Raw genomic sequence first — 11,937 nt, 5'->3', positions numbered from 1 at the left:
TGCAGTGATTGGAGTCCTGTGTCTTTTCAGTTTCAGTTTCCAGAAAGTTCTCCTCCCTGGCTCAGGGGAGAATAGGAGAAATGATAATAAGAAATCGAGCAACTATCAAATACAGAGTTTCATCTCTGAGGTACACCTTGACCCTGTAAGCTATTCTTATTGTGTGACTGACCTTAAGGCCTCTCTGTTTCTTGGTAGATAGCCAGCCTTTTAATAAATGAAATTTAGTCAGCAAGCCTTGCTCATAGTCTTAATTGGAGAGAATGTTTGCCCTTCCCAAGTCTACTGAAAAAGTGTTCAGCTAGTTTAGTACACAAGGTGGCTTGCTAAGCAAACTGGGCGTTTGATGGGGAAAGGCATACAAGTGAAAAACTAAACAATACTTGAGTCTGTTTATGTGTGCTCTAGTGAGGAAGACAAACATGTAATAGCTATAATGTGAGGCAAGCAAAAAAGGTTTCTTAATAAAGCCACTGCATTACATGAAAGCTGAAGAATTAGAGGATTCCGACCCAGAAAATGTGGAGACATATCATTTGAGGGACATGGGGTTTGGAAACAGTAAGAGAAGGGTCCTTCTGTTGGAGGAAAAACAAAAAACAGGTGAGTTGGGAGAGACAGGCTGAAAGCAAGCAATGAAGAAGCCTTGAGCTTCTTCAAATGAATTTAGACTCTTTCTTGAGAGCAAGACATACTGGGAGTGGTGGTGTGTAACACAGAATTTGCCAAGTGGTGCTAATTGTCTGTTGAAGTGATGGTGGTTGAGTGGGCAGAAATGTGATCTAGGACAGTACAGATGGAAAGGGGGAACAGGTGCTTGAAGGAAGAATTCCTTGCCCTAGGAAACTGCTCAGTGAAGTTATGATGCTTATTTCCAGGAAAGAAGCAGACATTTTAAAGCAATTGATGAACCAAACAGTAGCCAGACAAGACATGTACTTGAACATGAGTAAAACTTACAGATTTGGGTTTACCGGAAGTCCCACACCCGCGGATCCCGGCCCGCAACAGCTCTCTGCTCCCAAACCCCGTGGGAGAGAGAACTCACCGCCTGGTCAGGTGGGCACTCCTGAAGCTGCAGTGCGAAGGAGACCACCAACACTGCCCACCACTGCCCACATCCCTGGCCCAAGAGGAAACTGTATAAGGCCTCTGGGTTCCCTTAGGGGAGGGCCCAGGAGCGGCAGGACCCCTGTGCCTGAGACAACGCCGGAACCTGAAGGAAACAGACCGGATAAACAGTTCTCTGCACCCAAATCCCGTGGGAGGGAGAGCTAAAACTACAGAGAGGCAGACACGCCTGGGAAACCAGAAGAGAGTGCACTCTGCGCACATCCAGACGCCAGAGGAAAACACCAAACACCATCTGGAACCCTGGTGCACGGAGGCTCCCGGAAAGAGCGGCGCAGATCTTCTCGGTTGTTACCGCCGCGGAGAGGACTTAGGCAGTGTCCCACGAGCACACTTGAGCCTCAGAACCTCAGGTAGGACCAACTTTTCCCCTGCAAGTGACCTGCCTGGTGAACTCAAGACACAGGCCCACAGGAACAGCTGAAGACCTGTAGAGAGGAAAAACTACATGCCCAAAAGCAGAACACTCTGTCCCCATGACTGGCTGAATGAAAACAGGAAAACAGGTCTACAGCACTCCTGACACACAGGCTTATAAGACAGTCTAGCCACAGTCAGAAATAGCAGAACAAAGTAACACTAGAGATAATCTGATGGCGAGAGGCAAGCGCAGGAACCCAAGCAACAGAAACCAAGACTACATGGCATCATCGGACCCCAATGCTCCCACCAAAATAAACATGGAATATCCAAACACACCAGAAAAGCAAGATCTAGTTTCAAAATCATATTTGATCATGATGCTGGAGGATTTCAAGAAAGACGTGAAGAACTCCCTTAGAGAACAAGTAGAAGCCTACAGAGAGGAATCGCAAAAATGCCTGAAAGAATTCCAGGAAAACACAATCAAACAGTTGAAGGAATTAAAAATGGAAATAGAAGCAATCAAGAAAGAACACATGGAAACAACCCTGGACATAGAAAATCAAAAGAAGAGACAAGGAGCTGTAGATAGAAGCTTCACCAACAGAATACAACAGATGGAAGAGAGAATCTCGGGAGCAGAAGATTCCATAGAAATCATTGACTCAACTGTCAAAGATAATGTAAAGCAGAAAAAGCTACTGGTCCAAAACATACAGGAAATCCAGGACTCAATGAGAAGATCAAACCTAAGGATAATAGGTATAGAAGAGAGTGAAGACTCCCAGCTCAAAGGACCAGTAAATATCTTCAACAAAATCATAGAAGAAAACTTCCCTAACCTAAAAAAAGAGATACGCATAGGCATACAAGAAGCCTACAGAACTCCAAATAGATTGGACCAGAAAAGAAACACCTCCCGTCACATAATAGTCAAAACACCAAACGCACAAAATAAAGAAAGAATATTAAAAGCAGTAAGGGAAAAAGGTCAAGTAACATATAAAGGCAGACCTATCAGAATCACACCAGACTTTTCGCCAGAAACTATGAAGGCCAGAAGATCCTGGACAGATGTCATACAGACCCTAAGAGAACACAAATGCCAGCCCAGGTTACTGTATCCTGCAAAACTCTCAATTAACATAGATGGAGAAACCAAGATATTCCATGACAAAACCAAATTTACACAATATCTTTCTACAAATCCAGCACTACAAAGGATAATAAAGGGGAAAGCCCAACATAAGGAGGCAAGCTATACCCTAGAAGAAGCAAGAAACTAATCGTCTTGGTAACAAAACAAAGAGAAGAAAAGCACACAAACATAACCTCACATCCAAATATGAATATAACAGGAAGCAATAATCACTATTGCTTAATATCTCTCAACATCAATGGCCTCAACTCCCCAATAAAAAGACATAGATTAACAAACTGGATACGCAACGAGGACCCTGCATTCTGCTGCCTACAGGAAACACACCTCAGAGACAAAGACAGACACTACCTCAGAATGAAAGGCTGGAAAACAACTTTCCAAGCAAATGGTCAGAAGAAGCAAGCTGGAGTAGCCATTCTAATATCAAATAAAATCAATTTTCAATTAAAAGTCATCAAAAAAGATAAGGAAGGCAAACTAATAGAAGAAAAACTAGGGAAGCATCTGGAACACATGGGCACTGGAAAAAATTTCCTGAACAAAACACCAATGGCTTACGCTCTAAGATCAAGAATCGACAAATGGGATCTCATAAAACTGCAAAGCTTCTGTAAGGCAAAGGACACTGTGGTTAGGACAAAATGGCAACCAACAGATTGGGAAAAGATCTTTACCAATCCTACAACAGATAGAGGCCTTATATCCAAAATATACAAAGAACTCAAGAAGTTAGACCTCAGGGAAACAAATAACCCTATTAAAAAATGGGGTTCAGAGCTGAACAAAGAATTCACAGCTGAGGAATGCCGAATGGCTGAGAAACACCTAAAGAAATGTTCAACATCTTTAGTCATAAGGGAAATGCAAATCAAAACAACCCTGAGATTTCACCTCACACCAGTGAGAATGGCTAAGATCAAAAACTCAGGTGACAGCAGATGCTGGCGAGGATGTGGAGAAAGAGGAACACTCCTCCATTGTTGGTGGGATTGCAGACTGGTACAACCATTCTGGAAATCAGTCTGGAGGTTCCTCAGAAAATTGGACATTGAACTGCCTGAGGATCCAGCTATACCTCTCTTGGGCATATACCCAAAAGATGCCTCAACATATAAAAGAGACACGTGCTCCACTATGTTCATCGCAGCCTTATTTATAATAGCCAGAAGCTGGAAAGAACCCAGATGCCCTTCAACAGAGGAATGGACACAGAAAATGTGGTACATCTACACAATGGAATATTACTCAGCTATCAAAAACAACGAGTTTATGAAATTCGTAGGCAAATGGTTGGAACTGGAAAATATCATCCTGAGTGAGCTAACCCAATCACAGAAAGACATACATGGTATGCACTCACTGATAAGTGGCTATTAGCCCAAATGGTTGAATTACCCTAGATGCCTAGAACAAATGAAACTCAAGACGGATGATCAAAATGTCAATGCTTCACTCCTTCTTTAAAAGGGGAACTAGAATACACTTGGCAGGGAATAGAGAGGCAAAGATTAAAACAGACACAGAAGGAACACCCATTCAGAGCCTGCCCCACATGTGGCCCATACATATACAGCCACCCAATTAGACAAGATGGATGAAGCAAAGAAGTGCAGACCGACAGGAGCCGGATGTAGATCTCTCCTGAGAGACACAGCCAGAATACAGCAAATACAGAGGCGAATGCCAGCAGCAAACCACTGAACTGAGAATAGGACCCCCGTTGAAGGAATCAGAGAAAGAACTGGAAGAGCTTGAAGGGGCTCGAGACCCAAAAAGTACAACAATGCCAAGCAACCAGAGCTTCCAGGGACTAAGCCACTACCTAAAGACTATGCATGGCCTGACCCTGGACTCTGACCTCATAGGTAGCAATGAATATCCTAGTAAGAGCACCAGTGGAAGGGGAAGCCCTGGGTCCTGCTAAGACTGAACCCCCAGTGAACTAGACTGGTGGGGAGAGGGCGACAATGGGGGGAGGGTTGGGGAGGGGAACACCCATAAGGAAGGGGAGGGGGGAGGGGGATGTTTGCCCGGAAACCAAAGAATTATTATTAAGTATTAAATAAATTTAAAAAAAACTGAAAAAAAAATAAAAAATAAATAAAAAAAATAAATAAACCTTAACTTAGGATGTTGTGGAGAAAATTAAGAGGTAAGATATGTAAAATAACCTTGCATGTTATCTGTTCTGTAGTAGAGATTCAAAATGATTCTTTTCCTGCTTCATCACCTAGGAGCATAAGTGTCCTTGCTCTGTGAGAGGCACCTGCTCATCCCTCTGCCAAAATCCTTGTAAACATTATCATATCTGAAATTCAATCACAGTTCAATTAAAAAAAAACTTACAGATTTGGCTTCGGTAGTGTTATCCAGAAAGTCTTCCCTCACAGCCAGGGAGAGTGTTGCTTGGTCCAACTGTTAAAACAAAACAGAAAGCATGGTATTGTTATTTTAAATTCTTATGTACCATGTTAACAGGGGTCATCAGCTCATTGGCATCCCAGCCATATTTTGAGTTTGTATCACTATCAAAATAAATAAGTTCACTCCATTCAAAACTGCATGCAAATAGGCATTTGGAGAGACCTAACGTAATAGAAACCTGCTCCTCTTCTTTTCTGATTTGTGTTTTCTGTTTTTAAGATGTTTCCAAAACTGCACAGTCCTAAGGCTACCTGAGTTGGAATAGGTATCAGCGATTAGCTGCCAAAAGCCAGGGAATTTATGATTTTTCCCAAGGTCAAATGACTGGACAGATATAGTAAAACCACCTTCTGTTACCGGATCTGCTACTCTTATCACATAGTGCTTTGGAATACCCATCTGGTTGGGCCTGATACATTAGACTTTCTACCTCCCTACCTAATAATGTATTTTTTTAACTCAAAAGAATCAACTGATGTTCTTAAATAACCTTTGTGAATTTTTTTAGAATCTTCACTGCAAAGTTAAAAATAGGTGATTGAAGCACAAATAATAATCAGATTTTTTTCTTTTTTATTGGATATTTTAAGTATTTACATTTCAAATGTTATCCCCTTTCCCAGTTTCCCCTCCAGAGCCCCCTACCCATTGGGCCTCCCCCTGCTTCTAGGAGGGTGCTCCCCCACCCACCCACTCTCACCTCCCCACCCTGACATTCCCTTACACTGGGGGGTCCAGCCTTGGCAGGACCAAGGGCTTCTCCTTCCATTGGTGCACAACAAGGCCATCCTCTGCTACATATGTGGCTGGAGCCATAGGTCCATCCCTGATTACTCTTTGGATGGTGGTTTAGTCCCTGGGAGGTCTGGGGGAGGGGGTCTGGTTGGTTGGTATTGTTGTTCTTCCTATGGGGTTGCACCCCTTCAGCTCCTTCAGTCCTTTCCCTAACTCCTCCATTGGGGTCCCCATACTCAGTCCAATGGTTGGCTTTGAGCATTCACCTCTGTATTTGTCAGGCTCTAGCAGAGCCTCTCAAAAGACAGCTCTCTCAGGCTCCTGTCAGCAAACACTTAGTAATCAGATTTTAATCTCAAGTATTTTCACTCATTTTTCATATGAAAATCTATGTAAAATTATAGTTTCCCCTGAAAATTCCCTTCACATGCAGCAAAATCTACAAAAAGCCAAGTTATAGTGGTGCTGTTATATAATTTAAGAGAATACTGGTGTTGGTTTTTATGAGAAAAGTTTATTCAAAATGTCCATGTAGCCTGTGAGTATTTTTAATTGGCCTAAGACAACAAAGTCACAAGCCATCCTGGCTTCATCCTACTGCAATTCCCAAACTGCAATTGTTTCTTCCAAAAATTAAGCCAGAATCATAAAACAAAATATTTTGATTAAGATGTTTTGGCCTTAGTTTCACAATGCCTTGAAGTGCAGGAATAGGGGCAAACCCAGGGTGTCCCTATCTACTCAGAGATGCTTTGGCTTTCAATTAAATTTTGATCATTCAGTGACTCTTGTGAGCTTCAGTCTCAGAGGAGAGGAAAATATACATATAATTTTGAGAAAGTCACAGGCTCCTCTCATATCATGAGTTTAACCCCATGTAAAGTGAAAGATTGGATAATTCAAGTGAGGTAACCAGACCTTTTATAAACCTTCAGATTGTTATGGTTTCTAGAGAATATTTTAAATAAGCTACTAATGGATTGAATAAGGTCAGTCAACCAAATTTCATTAGAAACATGCAAACTCCTGAGGCAAAGTCTTTCTCAAGAAACCCATACAAGTCCATAATATGTTTCTTATTTTTAAAGTCCTTGTTAGTATTGATATGAATATTTCCATTTCAAAAGAAAAGAAAATGTTCATTCCAGCACTTGAGAGGTACATGGACTGGCAGTTCAGACCAGTTTGGGATACAGAGTGGGTTACAAAGTGTTTTTTAAAACACAGCCTGGGCAATGTTTTTTTTAATGATTTTACAAAATCAGACACATTGAACTGAAAATATGATTTTTGTCCAGTGATAATTGATATGCCAATATCAATTAGAATAAACTATGTTAGGAGAGAAAGTAATAATACAAAGAGAAACATCTGAAAATTATGCGATAGGAAAGGAAAAACAAATAATAGAGAAACTCCATTTCTAACAGAAGTTCTGGTTAATATCACGAATTTTGCTGAAAGCCAAAAAAATGCAGGCCATGGAACAGCAATGACTTTGAGGCATCTTATACTAGGCCAGCTCTGACCTTCCGAACAGTCTATTGAGATCACACGTCCTACTATTCCATAGTCCCTTAAATCATCATTCTTACTCTCACCAGGACTAAAACAGAAATACATATAGCAAGGTGATGCTTTAGAACTTATCTTTCTGTTGTTTCTCATAATTTTATCTCCCATTGAAATCCACATCAAATCTCTATTGTCTTAACACAGGGGAACTTGGCCAAAGGCCAATGTGTGGGTCAACCTGCATATCTTGAGGATGAAAACATACCTGCCCATCAAAAGAAGTACATCTTTCTATAGTCAGATATATGCTCTTCTAATGCTAAAGTGGGTAAAAGTTCATGGTAAAAGATTAGGCTAAGGAAAATGCCTGATTCTTATACAACCAAATCATAGGCCAAACAGGCATACCAAATACTCAAATTGGAAAGAAACATTTTTCAAATGGTCCTGGACAGCTAATGGGCCATGTTTCAAGAGAAAAGAGCATTTGGTCATATGCCACTGGTGACCAGTATCTACCATAGAAACTCACAAAAATCAAGTGATCTAAAACAAATAGCAACAATGACAAGTGAATGGTAATTTAATCTTCCTTGCCCGAGGAGAAAGTGAGACTCAAGATGAGCTAACACACACAGAATGACAGGGAGCTCTCAAAGCTACACTGAAAGACTCAAGCTGCTTGACACCACACAAGTGGTTTTCAAAGTATGTATTTAGCAATTACATTTTTACATATTATTTGTTAATGTGTTTGTGTGTGTGTGTGTGTGTGTGTGTGTGTGTGTGTGTGTCTATACATGCACACATGGTGTACAAGTGGAAATCAGAGGACAACTTGAAGAAAAGAAGCATTCTCTCCTTCTATCAAGTGGGTTCCAGGCATTGAATGTATCACATCACCAGGCTTATCAGAAAGTACTTTTACCTGCTGAACATTTTTATGGGCTCCTAAAAACTTAAAACTTACAAAATAGCCAATACGTACACACAAGTTGTACAATTTTGGAAGCTACCAATACACAAATGTTGTTGTCATGTTTATTAGGTTCCATGCAGATCTCAGAACAAAACTGTCCCTGCACATATCTAGATGCAGTTTCATGACTATGAAAACTGTAGCTCTCTGTTGTTCTGGGGAGGAGGTTAATTCAGATGTATGAACATTCATTCATGTAATTTAGTACAAACAGGGATAGAAAATCCAATGTGAGCTGCACTCAAATGCCAAGCAGTGCTTAAGCACTTCAGTTTAGAACAAGCTGCCATATTGGCAAAAGAAAGCAATAATAAGTACACAAGTGCTTCCTCACATTTGGAAAGCATTCTATTATTGACAGTGTTTCTAGGACCAGTGTAATTGAATATAAGTGTACAAGGCAAGCTGTTACTATGGTCTTCTGTTTCCCTCATCTTTCTCTAAATTGGCATGAAAGGTGGACACAAACTAGTATTAAGGGTTTTGATTTTTGTTTCTGTGGTTTCAGCACAATGTCTTTGGTGATGATGTTTTACTCCTGACTGGTATGAGGAGGTATATGATATCTGTTTTTCTCATTTCTAGCAACACTACCATAGATAGTTGAGTTCTAGTGACATCATTGCATGAATTTCCCAAATGTTCACCTGACCATCTTAGTAGCTACTGATAGTTCCTAAATCCATTGCCTCTTCGATGATTTAAGTAGTGGTTATGTAACCCTTTATTTCTCTTGACTTTTTAATTTTGATTCCATATATATGGGATAGATATATCAGTAGCTAACAGCACATAGTGCTTGCGTTTTCAGGAAATCTAAATTCAATTCAGTTCCCAGGATCCATGTTGGTGGCTCAAAACCACTCATATCTCTAGCCTCCAAGGCATCTACGCTCACATTCTCTCTCTCTCTCTCTCTCTCTCTCTCTCTCTCTCTCTCTCTCTCTCTCTCTCTCTCACACACACACACACACACACACACACACGCACAATTAAAATACCAGAAATAATTAATAATTAATTTTTTTAACTATGAGTATACTTATGTAAGTGTATCTGTGTATAGGTAGGTATCCAAGAGTACAAACACACACAGATGCCATAAACTGGGAGTTACAGGCAGTTGGGAACCACCCCACATTGGTACGAGAAACAAACTCAGGTCTTCTGCAAGAAGAGTATGTTCTCTTTACTGAGCATCAAGTTTGTCTCGTGAATTTTCAAGCAGTGGCTCTCCTGTAAATTGAGAATTTTGTCTCACTGGTTATTCACTTACTCTGAGATCAATCTAATCCAGATTGTGGGGGAAATATATAGAAAATAGTCTAATTTCTGTGGTGAATAAATGTGGTTTTAAAGAATGGAGAATGTGGTGAGTGCTATAGTTTAAATCAGACTTTAAAAGTGCAAATGTGATCGATTCTTAATTTTAGCCTCAATCAAGATGCATCTGTTTCTGGTTGGGGTTGTTAAAGACACATTTAAAGGCCTGCCGCAATAGCTGGATAGTAGGACACTTGTTTAGAATGTATAAGGTCCTAGGTTCTATTTCCACTAGTACAAAAAGTTTAGTATAATCAGTAAAACTGAAAACTGACTGTATATTAGATGTTAAGTATGAAATAATGACTATATCCTTTTTGTTGTGGTAAAAGGCCTTCACATTAGCTCAGCAATGAAATACATTGCAAAGATGTATTTTAGATATGTTATAAAATGCCCCAGCCTCCAAAAAGAAGAAGTTTAGATAAGGCGAAAGGAGCACAATGTTGAGGGTATTAAAGTTGGGTTCATAAATACATAGGAGCTTGTTATTCTATTTTATTTTAGTTATTATTTTCATATGATAAAATGTGAAAGAAATAGGTCAACTATTTGTCTCAGTCCATAAATGGGTGAAAAATAAAATAGATACCATTTGCAATGGTGCATCATTGCATGAATCAAAATCACCCACTACTTCCCAGAGGGTGTAAATTGCATTTGAATGACAATCTCTTTCTTACTTTAAAATACCACCTAAAAAGCTTGGAGGAACATCATAATAGTTCTGCAATCGAGAATAATAGTCTTAAAATCTGGCATAAAAAAATTGAGTACTCTCAGCACATAGAACAGAGGCTGATTGGATTGTAACCATCATTGTGTCTTACATAATAGCATTACAAAATAGCTCAATACCATGTTGCTACTTCATCATCTAACACAGACACACAGCTGTCTCTGCAGCTAAAACTTTCCTTCTGAGTGAGAATTCTTTCAACAACCAAAGATTTTCTCAACACCTATCACTGTCTACACTAGAGGTCAGGAATCTATAGTCTTCAGGCCAGCTTGTCACATAGTTATCCCCATTCATTATCTAAAACTGTTTTCCAGGTACAGCGTCAATGCTCAATAGCTGAAATAGAGTCCAGATGGCTAGCAAAACCTCAAATATGTACCATCTGTCCCTTCATAGAAAACACATTGCCCACCTCTTGCTTAACTCAAAAGAGAAATTCCATGGTTTTGATTTTGGAGAGTTGGCTTATGTTGGATGAGAAAATATACTCTAATGGTTTATCCTACAGTTTTAATACTGATATATTGTTAATATGTCCTGCTTTGATGAAGGGCAGATTAGGGCAGAAATCAATGTTCAGTGGCATCATTATTATTCTTCTATGGAAGAAGAAAAACACAGCAGGGTGAACAGATAAAAATGACTTGGGAAATGTTATTTGAATTCCTACAACCTCCTTTCATTGATGAATATTTTGTGGTCTGTAATTTTCTGACAGCCTCCTAATTTCACCGACGTGATCCACCTCAGGGCACATCTACCTGATCCCTGCATTTATGCTCATTCTCCCAGTAGGAAATGTGCTTAGAATAAATTCTGCTTTACCTTTTGAAAGGGAGGAGGACAGATGCAGATTGAACTTGACAATGGAGATGTGGGCGTACATGCACTCAACTTGTTCCTGAAAGGGGAACAAGGAATCTGGCATGTGTTCTCCCTTCTGTCAGAGGAACAAGGAGGTGAGGGAAAGAGAAGAGAGAGTTCAGAAAGTCTTCTATCATCACAGAAGACCCCTAACCTTCTCTCAGCTGAAATTTACATGCTTGGAGAAGGCATCTGGGAGTGAGAGCATGGATCACTTGAAAGCCACTCACTTCCTGAAAGGCTGACAGTTTTCTGCCAATGATCTGCATTCTACAAATCTTGGAACAGGGCATAATTCTGGATCCTAAAACTCAGCTGATTTTTTACCTCATCATTTCCTTAGGCTAGCATGGGTTCCTTTCTCTAGGAAACTAGGGGTATAGCACAGTTCTCAGGGTGGTATCCTAGCATTCAAGAAGTATACTCTCCAGCACCATATAAACATTACCATATGGTGCTACAATCCTGTAATCTCAGCACTCAGGAGGTAAAGACCAGGGGACCAGGAGGCCAAAGTCATCCTCAACAAATTTGAGGCCATCCCAAGATACTATATATATATATATATATATATATATATATATGTGTGTGTGTGTGTGTGTGTGTGTGTGTGTGTGTGTGTGTGTGTGTGTGTGTGTGTGTGTATGGTATGTTTATGTATGTATGTATATGTGTGAGTGTACATATATGTGTGACATC

General features: G+C 40.1%; 1 protein-coding gene across 2 annotated transcripts in view; it reads right to left on the bottom strand.

The window, feature by feature from the left end:
• Phex (phosphate regulating endopeptidase X-linked) overlaps positions 1–11,937 on the bottom strand; it is a 248,666-nt gene that overhangs the window by 184,309 nt on the left and 52,420 nt on the right. For both annotated transcript variants that reach the window (XM_039099503.2, NM_013004.2), the window contains one exon: positions 5,003–5,071. In XM_039099503.2, the coding sequence (XP_038955431.1) occupies positions 5,003–5,071 (69 nt within the window). The remainder of the gene's footprint in view (positions 1–5,002; positions 5,072–11,937) is intronic.

Source organism: Rattus norvegicus, chromosome X, assembly GCF_036323735.1.
Source record: "Rattus norvegicus strain BN/NHsdMcwi chromosome X, GRCr8, whole genome shotgun sequence".
Taxonomy (NCBI): domain Eukaryota; kingdom Metazoa; phylum Chordata; class Mammalia; order Rodentia; family Muridae; genus Rattus; species Rattus norvegicus.
Note: the sequence above shows the minus strand (reverse complement) of the source record. Positions and strands in the feature narration are given on the sequence as shown.